The sequence below is a fragment of the Chlorocebus sabaeus genome, chromosome 18, assembly GCF_047675955.1.
Source record: "Chlorocebus sabaeus isolate Y175 chromosome 18, mChlSab1.0.hap1, whole genome shotgun sequence".
Classification (NCBI taxonomy): Eukaryota; Metazoa; Chordata; class Mammalia; order Primates; family Cercopithecidae; genus Chlorocebus; species Chlorocebus sabaeus.
In genome coordinates this window covers 5,011,749-5,031,301 of record NC_132921.1, presented here as the reverse complement: position 1 = coordinate 5,031,301, position 19,553 = coordinate 5,011,749, and the positions used below count along the sequence as shown (strand labels likewise).

Genomic DNA, 19,553 nt, shown 5'->3' with positions numbered 1-19,553 from the left:
GTTGTTAGCAACTATATACTGTACAGAACATCACAGAAATATCTCAAACTGTGTTGCTGTGTACCACACAGAGCCTTAGGTGGTCCCGAAATCAGTGAAAGCACTTGCAAGGCAAAAGTTCCAGCAGCCATTGAAAATATGACTACAGGCTTGATGTCCTAATGAAGAAGTTCTTTGCACGGCTGGATCTGTTTCGACTCGCAGGGCAGATTTCGCAGGGTTGGGTGGCATCTGCAACTCTCCTCCGGAATATTCCTGGGCAGAAAAAGGAAGAGTGCCTCTCAAGAGCAAAGCAGACATTATCATTGCAAAAAAAAGTTACACGTTCTTCATTCTGTCTATAGAGCTCCTTTTAAAAAGTGAGCCATAATCTGCTATCTTTAAGCAATCTGATTTCCTCTTAATTTCTTTTTATCCTGAGAATGGGAAATCCATGGTATGAAGGCCATGAGAGAGAAACCTGGTGTCATTTATTGTGTTTCTGCTGTGTTCCTGGATGGCTTCAAATGGAGAAAGCTACAAGAGACAAAGGAGGGAAAAGCATTTTCTTTGTTTTGATGGATATAATCAAAATATTATAATAAAGTCGACCATTTGTTTTTATCTAATGAACACACTTTAAATTTTAATTTTTTCTCCAAGATTTTGGAGTGTTTTGAGGCTGAGGATTCCACTCACCGGAGCAAGTACTGTTTGATGGCAACAGGAATTTTGAGTTCAGAATTGCTAGGAACCCTGGAATAATTCTCTGAGAATGAGACACCAAAGGCCACAAGCACAGTAATGTAGGATGCACTGACTTCTCAAAGCCCTTACTAGCCTTGTATAAAGGATGATAGATAGAAGTTGCATATATGTGAACTCTGAAATAAACTCTATTTGTGAACCTTTTCAAAAAGAAGCAGCACCAAAATAGTAGACCGGTCATAATGTTCCCCTAAAATCCAGAAGCCATGAGACCACTGGGCAACCAACAAAGAGCTCAGGGGTTTGGCCTGACAGCCTCAGGAATGTTTTTTGTTACATGGTGGACACAGCTAAACGTTTTGCTGTCTAACTCACGAATGATGATCCTTGGAAAATGAGACTGTGAGATGTGTCCAAAGTTAGATTCACACGCATTGAGAAAAACATTTCTCCTACCCTGAGATTGCAGAGGAGGGACAGAGGCCTGGAGACAGCTCGGGGTGGCTTGGCCTCACTGACATTGTGGGTGACATCGTTAGCCAGCTCCAGCGCACTGGCATGGCATCCAGAACTGCCAATTCAGCCCATGTTTGCAGCCTGAGATTATGAAAAGCTTTTATCAACACTAAAAATAATATTTAGCAAGCCTCATCGATCCTTCTTTAAATAAAGCACCTATTTTAGGTGAGGTTAGCAATTTTATTCATAGGATTAATTTCATCCCACAAACTGCTGTGCAATGTCTGACAAAAGATCTTTTTATAAATTCAACGTTGGAAAATAAGTCATAATCCCATCTGCTCCCTTCATTTCTCTCTACTCTATAGAAGGCATGCAGCAATACAAGGTCTCCTGCAGGCTGAGACAGGTAGAACAAATATTAATAAATCACCAGCAAATATATAGATGAAGGTGACAGTGGCTATAAGAGATCAAATCATTACACTTGTTCTGCTGCTACACGCTGAGGGACTAGTTCTTGGCATAGAACATGGACCCCAGAATATCTAAACTTCCAAATGTCCCCCAAAACTTCCTGAGCTTCCAGGATCAACACTGTTCTGACCTCTGGCCTTCAACAGATGAAGCCCAAATTCTCCAAGAGAGGGCAAGTACATGTGAAAACAAACAAGGTTTAGAAAGGTTCTTAATCTCTGTATTCTGAATATTCACAATAGTTGAGTGTGGGCAACTTTGTTAAAAATAAAGAAAGAAGGAAAGAAAGGAAGGAAGAAAATACTGGTGAATTTAAAGCAGACCCTTAAATAAAACAATCAATTGCTATATAAAACCTAAGCTGAGCAAGATTTCTATTTGCCAGTCCTTAATTAGGTTTTGAAAGAAAGGGAATCCCTCCACCAAGTACTAAGAATATTTTGCTGCCTGCTGCTTTTTCTGGAAGAATCTTCCTGGTTTGTGGAAAGAGTGCTATTCTGACATTGGATGCTGCTGAGAATCGGGCAACAATCTTAGTGAGGTGACCATCATCTGGGGAGGTATGAGGTTTGGAAGCATCACTGGGCACTGGGCACACAGGCTTCCATGTTGCTCTGACATGAAACGTTGACCAAATGTCTTGACCTCCCTGTCCCTTGAGTCACAGTGAAGCTAGTCTCCTGATGACAGTGATGGTTTGCACGTGGGTCCCAGAGGCCAGGTTCTGAGTGCCAAGTCTCGGGAAGACTACCCGTAGGTTTAAAGAACCCCCACTCCTAGGAAAAGACTTGATAGATTTCTCTGATCAGTATCAGTTTTTCATTCTCCTCGCCTCCCCCAGTCTCATTGCTGTTCTTTGTACCTTGAATGTCCCTTTACCTGTATTTTCATTCAAATCTGAACTCTTACTTGAATCCACTGCAGTCTTACCTTTGGGTCTTTATATAGCCTTTTGTCTGTGAACTTTTTGGTGCAAATGCATCCTCTCCTCTTCTTGGACTTCCTGTGTTCTGATTATAAGACACTCAAAAACATGCTGGCAATTGCTGAGGTCCAGCCTCCAGGCCTCCACACTGATGCTTCTGAGCCCCTCCACCTGGGTGTCCCTTGGTCATCCTAAGGATGCTTCCTGAAGAAAGTCTAAGGTGGAATCCAACACTCCTTCCCCGAGAGACGCTTCCTTTACTCCCCATTTGAGCCTCCAGAGTCCTAGCCCATGCCAGATGCTCACCTGCCAACCTTTCTGTCTCCACACTAAACCCAGTCCATCTGCAGGCCTTCCCACTGTGAATTCTAAATGTCTTTGGTTTTGTCTGCTTTTATTTTCTTCTGACCATCTCCTGTGAAATTACCTACCTGAACCAGCGGTCTCTGGCTTGTGTCTGGAGAAGACGCGTAATTATCATCCTGCCTCTAATCTTGCCTACTTCAGCGATCTCCCATTTTACTACTGAACTGTTCTTTCCAGAGAAGAGATCCAAAGCCTGTACTTAAACCCTTTAATGACTCCCATTGCTGTCAGGATAAAACAGGACACATAAGGCCGTCTGTGGTCTGGTATGATCTGCCTCCCTCCAAATCAATTTCTCAGCATCCCCTGCCTCTCTTTTCTACTTCCCCCACCTTGCAATTTTCATTCCAGCCAGGCCAAACAGGTTTTATATCCCAGTCTCTGGAATATGACTTGTCCCTCTTGTCTCAGGATCTCTGTATAAGGGCCATCCTTGCTTGACTTAGGATGTCTTCCTTCTGCTAAGTCTCATGAGTGCAAACACCTCGTCTACTTCAACACGTGATCTGCGTTGCCTAGAACAGGGATGAATAAATTGTAGACATCTCAAATATGTTTAATAAATTAATCAAATAAATGACATATAGGCTTTCAAATGAGTGCTGTGCCCTTCATAGTATTTACCTTAGAAAACAATATCAAAAACAAAAAACAAAGAACAACTATTTATTTTGCAAAGAAACAAACTCCTGATTTGTACTTGCTTAGGATGATGATGCCTTCTCTCTCTCTCTCTCTCTCTCTCTCTCTCATACACACACACACATACACACACACACACACACACACAGTCGTTATCTAGCATAGCTATCCATGTTGTTTCCCAAGATGAGTTCCAAGTTACTATTGATTATAGAAATAAAATTTATTATCAAAGGAGAAAAATAAAATATTTTTTGTCCCTGAGGAAATGTAAAGAATGTGCCTTGGTCACAAAAAATGTTTTCATGTAAATGCAAAGTTACTCCTCTATTTATTGGGCACTTACTACATGCCAGACACTGTGCTAGGGACTGGAACTGCCTAAAGAATAAAACATAACCCCTGCCCCGTTGACTGCTGAAGTGATGCCTCAACGTGCCTGCCGGGTTCCTACTTGAGAGGAACCCACTCCACACATCAGAAGAGGAAGGAGGAGGGAGGAGCCCTGGGGGAGGGGAAAGATGGGTCAAGGAGAAGAGAGCCCTGCATTACCACTGAGGCCCAGGGGCTTTCTGGAGAACTACAGTGGCTGAGGAGAATGGATTCAGTTGCCTTGCATGTGTTAGGAATGGAAAACCTCCTCCAGCTCATCCACATCATCCAAATCCTCAGCTCTCAGTTAGAATGGAGGATGTTTCTTACTGTTGTTTTGCATCTGTTTTTGAAGAGAGAATAAGAGGATCGGGGAGATTGGGCATTTGGCGAACACAAACGTGGTGGCCTGATGCTTCACCCTGGGTGGTTTTGGACCCTTTGAACGTACCACATAATTGACTTTGGTATTTTGTGTTCCTCGCTCAGGGATGAGTGACACCAGCAAAAAAAGGGGGGAAAGTTCATCCTGAATTTTGAATTCTGAGAGCCTAGAATTCAGAGAACACAAAATATTCAGTTTATAAAATGTGTTTGTAAGAATGGCTGACCATTAACAGTCATGCACCCAGTCCTGACAAGATCAAGATTCCCTGGGACTTTCAGATAGGGAAAGAGGAGTGCACAAATACTCCCTCTTCTGTTAGTGGATCCCTAACAGAAGAGACAGTGAGTGTTGTCATCCTTCTCCTGCCTCATGAACACCTCACACGGAGCTAACAAAAACACCAGAAAGGATTGGGGAATCTAGGCATAGAGAGACCCCTTTCCCAGGTAAGGCTCCATGGAAGCATGAAGAGCCCACAGTGACAGTGGTTATAGGGATCTCAGGGCAGAGGGGACTTAACAGCTGCCCAGAGCTTCCCATAGCCAAGCAGTGATCAGCAGTGGCAGAACGATTCTCTGTGTTCTCTGTGTGGAGATGGGTGAGAGCTTGCAGAGCAGGAGTGGGGCTGACGGGTCCCTGATCCAGTGACTGGCTTCCCAGACAGAGGGAGAGGTCTCTGCTGCTGGGAGTCTCTGCTGATGCCAGAATGGACGGCCCTGACATGTGACAACATCTGCGGTCCTGGGGAAGATGAGCATCCCGACTTGCCTGGGAGTATGCTCCCACCACCAGGTGGAATGAGCATGTGAGATGATAGTGAAGCTTCTAGCCGCACACAAAACAAACGTCCTTACTTACAGAGATCACCGCCAGTGAAAACTCTGAGGGTCCTTTCCTTCCGTAGATACACACAGACTGAACTAAAAGTTATATAGGATGCATCTAATCATCCATCAATCATCTGATTATTCATCTATAGTATCTATCATTTGTCTACAACGTTATTCACTTGAGGTAGTAAAGACATCTTTTCATCTACGTACAGCTCTGTCTCATTCTCTTTAGTAGCTACGTAACATTCAGCTTAATGGCGGCACTACAATTTATTTAACCATTCCTCTATTGATGGAAATTTGGTTGTTTACAGATTTTAATGAGAAGATGGCATTCCATTTTATGAACTTATCATAATTCATGAAAGCATCTCTTACTGGTAGATATTAGGCTGCAGGCAATGTTTACTGTTACAGTACTCAATCAAACTTCCTGTACATATACCTCTATAATGTTTTTATTTGATTTTTTGTTAGATCCATAAAAGTGAAATGGCATGGCCAAAGGATATGCAAATATATTTTATTAGATAATTCCAAATTGCCCCCAAAATGTTTGTAGCAGTTGGTTGTTCCTGCCAACAATGATGAAGCTGCCTATTTTTTCACAGCCTCGACAGCAATCAATGTTAACAATATATGACATGTTAACAGTCAGATTTGGCAGAAACTATTTTGTTGTTATTCACTTCCTTATTCCTTTAATCAATACTGAGGTTGAGCATCCTTTCACAGATTTATTTGCCATGCGTACTTCTTTTTGGCTTATACGTATTCTTTATCCCTTTAGGGTATTGTCTGTCATTTTCTTTCAATGAGTTAGATTTCTCTGAATATGGGATATTAATAGTCAGTTGTAAATGTTTTCCCTACCTTGTTTGTCACTTATGTTTTTATTTTGTTTAGTCTGGTTTTTTTACTGGGAAAAAGTTTATAAAATTTGGTAACCAAATATGTCATTTTGTCCCTTCTTTCATTTTGTTCACTCTCACTGCAAGGCTACGGAAATGTTCCTCCATATTTTCTTCCAGTATTCTTTTGGTTTTTATTTTTACATTTAGGTCTTTGATTTAACATATATTTATTTTTGTTGATGATATAAGGTAGGGATCTTCATTTAACTTTTTCCAATGCGTAGTCACTTGTTCTCATTCAACAAATTTAAGAAATCATTCTTTTCACTAATTTTAAATGCTGATTTTATCATAGATTAGAGACCCTTGTGTACCTAACTTGGTTTCTGTGCTGCTTTTTTTTTTTGTTCCATTGGTGGATTTGTCTGGTGCTGAACTCTTACTTATATTTTCATCATCCTTGCTGTAAGTTGGGCGGCTTTTCAACCCCTGGAGTTTCTGGGAGACAGAAACGACATGTTGGTGCTTCTGTTGCACAGAGGACAGAGCACACCGCTGAACACAGAGCTTCCTTTAGGAGAAAATTTGGATTTTCACACATTCTGGAAGAAATTATTAAACTAATTAGCTAAAACCCAAGGTAATAAAATCACTGTTAATGGGCAGGAAGGCCTCCCCAGAATTTAAATTCTTCCTGGTGCTTCTCCTGTGCATTTACGTGCAGACAGCATCCTCCCAGGGCAGGGAGAAGCAACTCTAGGAGAGCCTTAGTTTACCTTCCAGCTCCTGGGGTGCACGGCCTTTCCAATTACCATCTCAAGCGAGGGAGCACCTGCCTCAGGAAGGGCAGCTCCCGTTAAATCTTCAGATGTTAAAGGGCAGTGGGAAACGTCACAGTCTCCCAGCAAGAGAGCAGAGAGAACGGGTGGGTGTAAATCTCAGGCAGCTGATCGTTGGAATCCATAAGCCCAACCTTGTAAATAATTCACTTCAGTGCAGGAAATCTGCATATGAGCATGAAATGTCATTTATAACTCATAGGATATTGGCTTGGCTGGGAACAGCTTTCCAGTCGACTCATTAAGTGCTGCTAAGGAAGACAGAATATAGCTGATGTAGAATACACTCCCTCCAGTAAGCCTGTGACTGTACAGACTAGTTAGCAGTACTCAAACTGAAAATAAAACTCAAGACTATGCCTGCGTAATCACTCAACTCTCCGCAAGCTCAGTGGCTCTCTGGGGTTAGCTTGGCTCTACCTCGTTTCCCAAGGTGCTTCCAGGCCTGCCCTTCGCTGAAACCCAGAGCAGACCAGGAGAAATGTTGGCCGCGGTGCTTTCTCATGAAGTGATGCGTGCTTACTGGCTGCAAAGAGAATATATAATGTTCCAATTAAGAACTTATCGCCCTGAAATTCTGGAATCTCACATAGATGACTTGTGGAGAAACAAGATGGTCTTTGTAATGAGCTCCTTTTCTCTCTTTATTAAATATTGATTGACTATGGAAGAAATTCAATTTCCAAATAGAGTTTAAGTCTTGTTCCTAGGGTATTTGGTAGTAAGTTTTTTATTTTTTTTGTTTGCTTGTTTGTTTCAGTTTTGATTTGAGGACTGCGAACATCTCCAGAGCAGGAGACATTTGGAAGAGCCCGTGCCTACTGGTATCTGAAACTTGGCTGCACATGTGAGTGGGTGCTTTATTTTTATTTTTATTTTTCCAAGTGAGGCTGGGTATGTTGAAAACACAAAAAGCCTACAGTGGGAGAAAGAAGGAGTTTTTTACCTGTGGAAAGAAAAATAAAATTATTATGCCTTCCAGTTTAAATATAAGCCTCTGAAAACGTTTCCAGCCAATTGTACACCTATCTGTTGATACATAGAGACATTAGCTAAGCACAACTAGAATCACTCTAGAAATAAACTCAAAGAAGGGCTGAGCTTTCTTGGCCTTCTTCCCAAGAGAGTTATTTACTAAAAGAGCAGGAGGGACTCATTATGAAATGGCTTGCCTATCACAAGGTCCCATGTCACTGGCTCTCAGAGGTGATTAGAGATTTGCAGGCTCTCGCTGACGAAGTGCTCATCCTGTCTCATGGAGTGACCTCAGATAGAAGGAGGTCGCTGCAGTATACATGGTTCACTCAGTCTATCTATGTGGCCCCGTGCTCTATCACGGATGGATTTTAATTTCCTCTGGCCTAATTTCCTTTTTACAAAGTAATTTGATAGCTACCCAGCATGCACACTCTCCTAGGTGGCTACAGATTGATTGCTTGATGAATGTGCCAGTATTTTTTTTAACTGCTAAGGTTATCGTTTACCCACTTTAAAATATGTAGTATTTTTTTGACGGCTAAGGTTATTGTCTACCTACTTTCAAAATACGCTGTTTGCCTTTTTCCAGTCTTCAGAAACCCCTTGTATCCTGCGGATTCCTCAGCAACACTGTCACATGGAAGAGAACCAGCAATGTGAACAAACATGAATATGATGTTCATTTTCAGACTGAAAAAGGAAATAATTACAGCTACTATTTACAGTGTCTGGCTTTTCAAGCTTCATGTTACAAGCAGCTAACTCTTTGTCAAACAATTAATTTTGTTTAAGATAAATAAGTTTATATATTTAAGGTCATGTTTCAGAAGTAAAACCAGAACTATGGTTTTTATTGAGTTATAAAATTAGTTGGGGAAAAGGTAATGAATCTAAAACAACTCTTGAGATCTGCCATGTAGAATCTGAAGTATCAGTGTAAATTAAAAGCGGATTCACAGAGAATTCTATGAAACCGAGTTCCTTATTAACTTGAGGGTGCCAGATTGGATCATTTCTCAGGTTTCTCATGGCTTTTAAATACATAAGTAAAAGCCCAGTGAATTATCAAAGAGATCTGTGACCAGTGTGACTTCAGTGTTCCACTGTGATTTGAGCATATACATCACTGACTGGTTTTTTTTTTTTTTTTTTTTTTTTTTTGAGACGGAGTCTCGCTCTGTCGCCCAGGCTGGAGTGCAGTGGTGCAATCTCGGCTCACTGCAAGCTCCGCCTCCCGGGTTCACGCCATTCTCCTGCCTCAGCCTCCCGAGTAGCTGGGACTACAGGCGCCCGCCACTGCGCCCGGCTAATTTTTTCTATTTTTAGTAGAGACGGGGTTTCACCATGGTCTCGATCTCCTGACCTTGTGATCCGCCCGCCTCGGCCTCCCAAAGTGCTGGGATTACAGGCGTGAGCCACCGCGCCCGGCCCGACTGGTTTTTTTTAGTGGTCAAAAATACATTTGACAATGTGCCAACAAAATTTTTCTCAAATCATGCCATATATCATTGGTTTATCAGAGCTTACAATTCATAGCAATAAGTTTTGTGCCTTTTATTCTGAATTTCACAGTCTTTTATGAAAGCATCTTGACTGATAATTGGCTGAAAGACCATAAACGAAATCAATGAAACTAAATCTAGTCAAGGTGATGGCCATTGGAATAACAGGAGCCCTGAAGTTGAGTTTTATTTAGCATTCTTCTTCTTTCTCAGAAAGAAAAAAAAAATAAACACATAGCAAATTAAATATGTGATCCCCAAACCAACTATATCCAAAAATTCTTGGCTAAAAACCTGTAGATACACTTTCAAGAAGTGGAAAAATGGAAGAAAATGATTTCCTTAAGCTAACAAATGAGAAAATAGTTAATATGGGGCCTCATCCTTTCTGTGGCTGGTGGCTCTCTCTGGTTCCAGATTGTGTTCACAGGGAAAGACAATGCCTCTTTCATGTTATGAGGGGGCATGAGCCACCGTGGGAAGGAGAGAACTCAGTATTACCTGGTGTTAACTAGATGAAGCAAAAGTTGTTTTAATTAGATTGGTTCTTCCAGCTCCCTTCCCCCAATCCCAGCATCCATGTACTGGTAAAATAGGGCTAGGCACCATTGAAGAATGTAAAATGGAGCTTCCCAAAAGCTGAAAGTAGTCAAGCTTAGGGTCTTCACTGTTGATGGGAGAAACTGGACAATCCTTGCTGCTGGAGTATTGCATTGAGAGAGAGCAGGTACTTAGCCACCCCTCTGTTCAAAGCTGGAGCTGCTTGGGTTGTATCATATTTGCATTCTAATAGTCTGCCAGCTAATAGGCCTCTAGCCTTGAAGAAGTCAAGAAGGAAAAGGAGAAAGATAAGACTTCTTAATGCTGCTACAGTCTTTATTCCACTTATAAAGAGGTGGAATTGGTGGATTTAATTATTGTTGAAATATATGTCGTTGCATCTTCACTACGAAATCAGGGTCTCTGTCTCTCTTTTTTTAGATTCAAAGTGGTCTTCAACATACAACATCATTAGAGAGCTACTCTGTGCATCATTTGGAGATAGTAAGGATTTTTAAATAATTAGGTTTGAATAAAATATACTTAGATCTGTACTGCTTGATTAAATGATGTTTTAATGTTGCAAAAGGGCCATCAGGAGGCATTTGCTTGGGTGGAAACCGGGGTGCTTCCTCACTGGGCTGAAGACTAAGTGACTAAAGAAAGTCACTGGAGTACTGGGTCTCCATTCTTTCTTTACTTCTATGCTTGTCCTTCGTTTGAAGCCAAGGAGTTGTTTGGGGCTGTTATCCAGGCATTAACACAATAAAACTGAGTTGGAAATGATGGAGCAGAAAGAAATATTGGGAGCTTTCCTAGGTCCTTATTCCAGGATCCTCCAGTTTTAAGATCCTCGGGCCCTGCCTGGAGATCCCTGGCCTGGGGATCCACAGGTATTTGTGATATTCCACAAATGCCACCACTGCTAGTAGTGAGAGAGAAGTGCTTCCACAGGAAAATTAGAAGCCAGTGAGCCATTCTTCACGGGAATCCTAAGAGCATGAACAATATTCTTCTCCTAATTAGGATTTCATAATGTGTGAAGTGCATGGAAACACCTGGACTTCTCTAGAGTCTGAATTTGGAGATTATTTTGTTCTATTTGGGTTTATCGTGAAGCAGTTTTCCTGTAAATGTGACTAACTTAAGTAAAACAAATACAAAACCAAAACCAGCTTTAGGTCCCATGAGGAACTTCCAGAAATATCTAAAGTCTGTAGTCACTAAGGAACAAGTGTAATTCCTAATGGCAATGCTTTCTGCAGCATTCTGCATAAACCTGGAACCTCAAGACATTAACAGGTTATTTTTAAGAAAGGAGGTTGTATGAATTTGGGAAACATTTGATAAACAAAGTGCACAGTGATGGTATTTGGGGGGCACTGAAACCAAATCTTCCCCTCTGTGATTCTGAGCTGCAGGCTCCCCTATGGCTCCCACCATGAGATATGGGTCCGGCTGGCAGGACCTCTGCAGTGGCCACAAGTCAGGAGTGGAGGGAGCGGAGGAGGTGGTGTGTGCAAGGTCTCTGTGATCAGGGAGCGTCAGAAAAGTGAAAGATCTCATTCTAGTGTTTCTCCCACGTGGAGCTCTGTGGGGTCAGGGTGGGGAACATGACAGGAATGTCAGAATAATGTAAGATACCCAGTAACTTTGGGACTAACTGCCCAACTTCCATGTGTAGCTTGGGGAAGGCTACAGGCCTGTGGGAGAAGCCTTTGTTCAGCTCAATTCCATGTCCAGAAGAAAGTAAAATTGTGAGAAGAGTGGGACTGTTTCACATTTTTACAAACCTCTATAATGCCTGGCTTAATAGAAGGCAACGGGGTTTTCTTATCTGCTTCTGCACTGAGTCTTTCGAAATACCTAACCTCATGCAGGCTCTGGAAAACCCCACTGCACATGATGCTAATGTCTTAGTATTATCATACAAGTAATTTTGAGCTTTTAGATCCCTGAAAACACCTCAGGGACACCCAGATCACACTTTGAAAACCAATATGACGTGATTGGGGTTGAGACAAAGAGACAACAGAGCCTTCACAACTGGACAGCCAGAGTCTGGACTCCTTGGGGGACCGGCTTGACCCCCAACAGTCCAGCCAAAGCCGCCCGCCCAGCAGGGCCACTAGCCCAGAAGTCAGCATAACAACTGTGTAAGAGAGGCCAGTGGGCATTCATAGGGTGCTTTGGGAGGCTGAGACCCCTTATTCCTGAGACAGGGGGGCATCCTGGAGAGGGATATGGGGAAGCAGGGAGACAGAAATTTGACTCAATGAGCACCTCAAAGACTGTGTCATCTGAGTCACTGAACATCTTTGGCAGGGCTTTGCATCGACTGAACATTTAACCTCCAGTTTTTTGTTTTTTGTTTTTTAATCAAAAGAAACTGAGCTGGCACACTTTGAAAAAGACTGACAGCTCTTCAAATATTAAATAGGGTTATCATACAACGTAGCCATTCTGCTCACAGAGATACACCCAAGAGAAGTAAAAACATATGTCCACAAAAACACTTGTACACAAATGTTCAGAGCAACATTACTCTTAATAGTCAAAAGGTGGAAAGGACCCAAAAGTTCACCAAGTGATGAATAGATAATCAAAATTTGATAAATCCATAGAGTGGAATATTAGCCACAAAAAGGAGTGAAGGCAGACACATGCTGCAACAAAGATGAACTGGAAAACATTATACTTAGGGAGAGCCAGTCACAAAAGACCACATGTTGTATGATTCAATTTACCTGACATTTCCAGAATAGGTAACGTCATAGAAACAGGATGGTGGTTGTCAGGGTCTGTAGGGATGGGGAGGAAGGAGTGACTGCTGATGGGCATGAGGTTTCTTTATGGGGTTATCAAAATATTCTAAAATTAGTTATGGTAATGGTTTCACAATTCTATGAGTATATTAAAAACCACTGAATTGGACACTTAAGGCTACATTTTACAGTATGTAAATTATATCTCTATATGTTATTTAGAAATATTTTGTCCTTAGTTTATCAAAATAGGACTTGGGAATTCAGTAAAAGACTTGAGTTCTCACTAATTGAGCTCAGTAAGTTTTACTGTGATCAGTTATGAAAATTAAAATGCTGTACTAAAAATAATGCTACACTTTTCTTACAAATCCCCCCTCCACACACAAATTGATCAATCTTTTTTCCTACAGGACTTCCCAGAGGTTTTACACGTATGTCATTATGTCCGGTGAGGGTTCAGTGTTGAAGTGTTTCCAAAAACAGCTGCTCCCTGCACCTCTGCAGTCTCAGAGCATTTAGTGTGGCTCTCTTAGTGTCCTAGAGAAATCAGTTAGAGAGGTTGTCCTTTTCACTTTAAGAGTAAAAAGAGGCTTTACAGATTTATATGGAAGGAGAAACACCTTGGAAATAGAGTTAGGAGATGAATGTGTTTCTATAGAACAGAAATATTTAATTTAAAAGGACCTGAAGAGGGAGGCAGCCCCAGTGACCCTTCCTGGGGTGAGGGCTGTGCCAGGTGCGATCACACCACACCCCTCATCTTTCCAGCCAGGCTGTGAGGCCAGTGGGATGTCCTGTGTAGCACAAAGAGGTTTGGAGAAGTCACTTTGCTTATGGGCAAACAGCGAGAAGGTGATGGGATGGGGCTCTGGCCTCAGGGACATCTCATGGTTCTCCTGCCCTTTTCTTTAAACTTTGCAACCAGAAAATATGGAGCCAATAGCACTGTCTCAAGCCCATTTTAGGAAAGAACAGTGAATTAATAACTTGTGCTGTGTACACCTCTGTTTTGATTGGCTCAAGTATTTCTACTGTGATAAGTGAAATTCACCCATCACCTGTAAATTTCAAGTGTACAAGAGACTTAAGTCCATTTTTTTTTTTTTTTTTTTTACTAATGGCCTTAATCAGCAAAGACATTGCCATTTTAGTGACATGTTTTTGGAATGGAGGTGGAACACAGTCAGTCTGTTAGTTGTTGTCTGTAGCTGTTTTATCCTTTAGTTCTGAAATCTACCACTCAGGTTGAACTGTTCTTTGCAACGCGTTACTTCAAGAAGGTTTGACCATTTTGTCTCTTCTTCATTCAACAGTACAAAAGAGAAGACCACCCATAGCTGTAATCTGACACTTCTAGCTATTCAGTTATGACTTCTCTGAATGTACAGGTATCATTTCTGATCAACCAAGAAAAACCACGTTATAGTATTAATCCACTGACACTTAAAAATAAGTAGCAAATACAATCAACAAGATTGTTATTAGTGACTATTAGGGGTGTCCATGTCAGGACTAAAAATGGAATATTTACTTTTCTTTCCTTGACCTGAAACTTTATGAATTATTTTATGATTACACATACAATTAGGAGCAATATTATATAGAAATTTGATGAATAACATACCGTTTATTTAATTAATTCAGAGGAGGGAGGATTTCTTTCCTCAGTATATTAACAGTATATTAAGGGGGTGTGTTTAGGATACAGCACTTGGGAGTTTCACACTAATAATGTTCTTGCATGGGGTGGAGGATCAGTCTTCCTTCAATTGAAAGGACTGTTGAAATCCCTAAAAGCTTCGGAAGCATCCCAGTGCACTTGTTTTCCTGTCTGCCTGATGCTCGTATCACTCCAAGTCCTGTGCATAGTAATGGATTTTTCAAATCATTGTGACAAGGGATGAAATGTATGTCCCTTGTCCTAGCGCCCATATCACGTTGTAGTAGGTGTGTTGTAGTGACAACCACCCCCCAATCTCAGCAGTTTATAACAACGAACATTTCTTTCTTGTTTAAAATATCTCACTACTGTGACACTGTGTGTCTTTTCATTCCAGGACTCAGGCTAAGGAGCAGAGATCTGGGGGAACAGGCCCTTTTCATGGAAGATGAGAAGTACAAGGGGAAGAACCAAACCACACAATTGCTTTTAAAGCTTCTGCTGAGATATGCTGCACATCACACTGCTCATGCTGTTGTGGGCAAAGCAAGCCACAGGCCAAGCCTGGTAGTGGATCAGCTGCCCCAAGTCGCATGGCGATAGGCAAGTGTATCTGCTGTTACTGAGAAAAGAGAGGGGTACATAGTTGTGACAGATGATACAAATGTGCACACCTCGCCTAACACAACTCTAGTGGAACAGGCTATCTGTTGTGCTGGAATCCACGTGAGCTTTCGGATTTTCGTCCTCTGTGCATGAGACAGATTCCACTGGACACCGAGCTTATCCACAGCATCCATCCAGAGATATCTGGACTCACTGAACACCCAGTCACTGCCTGCAAACAGGAGATACTGAGTTTCCGGTAAGTAAGAACTCCCAGATGCATGAATACCTAAGAAGAAATTAAATGTGAAGATCTGATCAGAAACATAGTGGAACCAGTGAACACTGGCCAAAACAAACAAAAGTCCCATTTCACTGCCTGGACAATAGTAGGAAGGAATTCCTTACAGTTTCAAGCCCTGTATTGACTTTAGAGTCATTAATGAACAGTATCTATGTTGTGTGATCCATGAAGTAGTGAGAATTATTCACACCTGAAACCATTTTCCTACTGGCTACAGAAACGTTACCATGATATGATTTATTATTAAGTGTTGTTTTCCTTGTCAACATTTTATGGTTTAACAGCCCACCTAAGTGTGAATTAGTTATCAACTGGCTTTCTTATTGAAAAGACAGATGAGGCTGCATGAAAATGCTTAGCACATGGGTAGGAAGCAGTGGATGAAAACAGCAGAAGTAGGACCCAGAAGATGAACTCTTTTACTTTCGATTATTCAGATTATATGTAAGTTCCCATGCTGTTGAAATCTCTTCAGCAGCAAGTTAACCTCCAACCTGAGAAAGACAGAAGAAATCAAGACTTGAGGATGGAGGGGACAGGGACGGTCTCTGTATCCATGTGCTCCCTGAGGTGAGGGCCCCTGCCTCTCCCATCCTTGCACTCCTCATGCCTACTGTGTACCTGGTGTAGACCAGCTGCCCTGAGGTGTTTGAGGTGCTGTGTTACTATTGCCTCTCCTGATTTCCAACCGAGTGCCTCCTGAGTCATGTCATGCACCCCATCGCAGCCTTCACCCAAGGCCTGGAGACAAACCCAGCACACACCAGTCTAGTATTAATTCATAACCATCATTATGTACCTAAGATTCTACCTACCTGGATGTTAATTGATGAAATTTATAAAGTATTATAAGGACTTCAAATCCACTTATAACTATGACATACAAAATGCACAAAACCAACTTTTAAAGCCTTCTCTGATTTAAGACTGAAGAACTTTAAGACCATTACTTTTAAAATGTAAAAAAAAAAAAAAAAGAAAGAAAGAAAGAAATGGAAAAAGGAAAAGGAAATAAAGAAGCAGCAGTGGACATCAAAACAGAGGAAGATGCTACCTGCCTGCTCTCATCCATCTTCTCTTCACAGTCAGAAACACTAAGAGGAACCCTGTGCTACAGGAGAAGATGTTCCAGAAATTTTGTCTTAGGACTTTAACCTTTCTGATATATGACTGGGTCATAAACTTCCTTTTCAGAAGCTATCGATCACCCCATCACCTCTGCAAATGGGGTGTCTATCAATGGCGTCTGTTGCTGGCACATTGGAAAATGGTTCATGAGTGGTGAAATTTGTTGCAACTTTTGCTTCTGTCCTGTAATGAAGGAAAATAAACTTTCTTCTAGGAGTGCAGTATTGGATTTGCCTGGGTATGTTGAGTTTGTAGGTGTTGCAGGTGCACCTAGGCTTAAAGCATTTGGAGGCATCCTTGCATCTGTGTTAAGAGGCTCTCTGTGTAGGGGAGAGATCATTGACTCATTGGCCTGTATACTGATGTAATGCCCAAGGGGAGGGCCCAGTACCTTTTCTGAAAGGGGCAGCTCTTCCTCAGATTGGGAACTGGAATTGAGAGGTTGTCTTGGTCAGAACTGAGAAAGAATGAGCTCTGGATTGACGTCTCATCTTAAACTCCATAGAATCTGGGTTTGAGAGACAGCACACTCACAGGAGATTGGGGCAGAAGAGTGCTTTGTATATGGCCATAGCTCTGCAGTGATACCTCTCTCTTGTACCCAAAGTTAAAGACCCATAAACTCATGGTGGTAGGTGCTTCCTTCTGCAGCAAATTCCCCTTGAGTATCCCTCCCTTTTCTGCAGAGTTTTGTTTAAATGTTCCCAGTTGTGCTATGGGGAATCGGGGAGGAGCTGTGGACACACACTGGTCCATGTAGGGGCCGCAGCAGTGACCAGTGAGAGGGCTCCTTGAGGACGGCGACTCTGAGCACACAGAGCTTGTGCTATGAGACCTAGTAACTAAGTTCCCAAGGAGCTTTTCTCTTCTTTGCCAACCTTGAAGATCCAGGTATTATTTTATAAAGCCGGATGGAATCTTCCTGCACATAGAGTTCTCAGGTCCAGGTAGTATTTTATGAAGCCAGATGGAATCTTCCCACACAGAAACCTAGAGTTCTCAAGTTTCTCAGGTTGCTCTCCGGCTCAGTGATGCTGCGTGAGAATGTTTAACCATATCTCCACGGCACAAGCTTTGGATCTGATGTCAAGAAGCTTTTGTGAATCCTAAAAACGAACTGCATCTCCCTGAATCGAAATAAATACTACTATATGCACTTGAATGGAAACAAAAGCTGGGATTCTTTTTGGGCCCTAAGCAAAATGTAGAAACTCATTTTCCCATCAGACTTTTCCGTAACTTTCCTTTAACCTAATGAGACACTCCATAGGAGTCTAACATTTCTTTGAATTCCAAGTGTAGGTTTCCTGGGTTGTCCATTTAATTGTTAAAGTGAGAGAGACTCTGCTGGAAGACAAGCACCACAGAACAGCAGGGGGAAAGCTGAAGGGAGGTTACTTGGGAGTCACCAGGAAGAAGCCCTGTGCAGACCGCCATCACTGGCTGGAGAGTGGCCATGAGACATGTGCGGTGGCCTCTGGATGCTTCTGAGCTGCCTCATGGGAATTTTCACAGCTCTTCCTCTGTTTGTAAATGGTGTTCAGTGAGAGAAGAATTAAGTGGTACTTAATACACACACGCTCACCAGATACTTGCCGCGTTATCCCCATACTGTGGATGGCTTTTGACGAGGTGCCTGATGAAGAGAGATGCACAGAGTTGTGAGTCCTGGCCCACAGAAACTCACGATGGGTGCTCCCCAGTGCTGGTGTTGAGTAAATGCCCAGGACAGTATGCACTGTGCTTGACACACAGTATGACTCATAAAATATCTGTTATTATGTGAACAGTGAACATATGCACAGCATACAAATCAGTAACCGAGTGCTGTTCTGATGATCTTGTCCTGAGCGGTTTTTCCCATCTAGTTGGAGACAAGACTCATTCTCTAGAAAGAAGAGCAAACAATGGCGGGTCCCACCAAGGCCGTGGACAAGGGAAAGGCAGAAACATGCAGAGGGAGCAGAGACAGAGGAGGCTTGAGACCTACGTGGAGGGACAGGAAGGGAGCTCGGAAGCCCATTTTCTAGCAGATCCCAAGTTGTGAGAGTTGATATTGTGGAGCACACACACGCAGAGTAACACCTAGAAATCTCAGAGTTGGTGATTTAAAGAAAAAAAAAAAAACACAGACTAAAAATTAATCCTCAATTTCCCACAGGCCTCAAACTTCCAGCTGCTAAAAGACAGTGGGGTGTGGGGGTGGAAAGAGACCTCATCTCAGAGGGCCAGCTTTGTCTCTGACAGTTGAGATGGGTGCCAAGGAAGGACGAAGTTTCTCTCTGCCAACTAGACTTAGAGGGGGAAAAACAACCATAATCATGTTTATTTTCCTGATAATCATATGCAAATCAGGTTACAACAATCTATACACATGGTAATTCCTCTTTATGGATAAGTACAACTTAAAAGTTGTGAACAAGAGCAAAAGGATGTAATTTTCTACTTTTCTAATGAGCTCAGAGTTTATGCCCAGTTACAGTTGAGCTCTGGAATGGTTTTTCTAGCTCTTCCTGTCCTGTAGTTCTGGTAGAGAAGCTATGAGGACCAGAGACAGAGCCAAGGTGGTTTAAATTCTGGCTGCACCAACTGCCCTCCACATGATCTAGGGCAATTGACCCAACCTTTGTAGGCCCAGTTTCCTTTCCAACAAAATAGGCGAGATAACCAGGAGTCAAAGTGAAGTGACGAGATGTGAACCTGCTCTGTAAGATAATAAGCACTATTTGCTGGGAAGGGATTGTGGCTTCTTAGCTGTCCTTTAAGTGTGGTTGGGGTTGTCTGTGGATTAAGGAAGGAAAATTGGATTTTAATTCTAAACAGTCCTATGAATCAACTGGGGCTGAAGACCTGGGTGAAGGTAATCTATAGTCAGTGGATTTTAGATAGTTAACTTCAAATAATTAGGAACAACACTGAAATATTTGACCATATTTAGTGCATCTGCTGAAAATGTTTTTGAAAACTTAAACCCTGTAGTAGGTTAAACCAGCCTTGGGCTACACAGCCTGAAGCATGTGCTAGCGCAACGTGGGCCCGCTAAAACCAGGGGAAGTACCAGGTGATAGAAAACAAAATGAATTAGGTGAGTCTTACCTTCCCCACTCCTCTCTCCTTTTCCTCCCTTCCCTCATTCCAGGTTGAGATGTCCTGTTTCCTATAAACTCTCACATGCCCTGGTTTTTGACTGAAGCGTTTGTGATTAGACGAGGACTTGGATAACTA

General features: G+C 42.1%; 1 protein-coding gene across 1 annotated transcript; it reads right to left on the bottom strand.

Annotated features, from left to right (window-relative positions):
- Positions 1 to 470: 470 nt before the first annotated feature.
- On the bottom strand, positions 471 to 17,084 carry SMIM21 (small integral membrane protein 21). Its single transcript, XM_037988048.2, is given in 5 exon segments — positions 471 to 516; positions 8,380 to 8,436; positions 8,438 to 8,484; positions 8,487 to 8,510; positions 16,944 to 17,084. Coding segments are annotated over 5 exon segments (315 nt in total).
- Between the last annotated feature and the right edge of the window lie 2,469 nt (positions 17,085 to 19,553).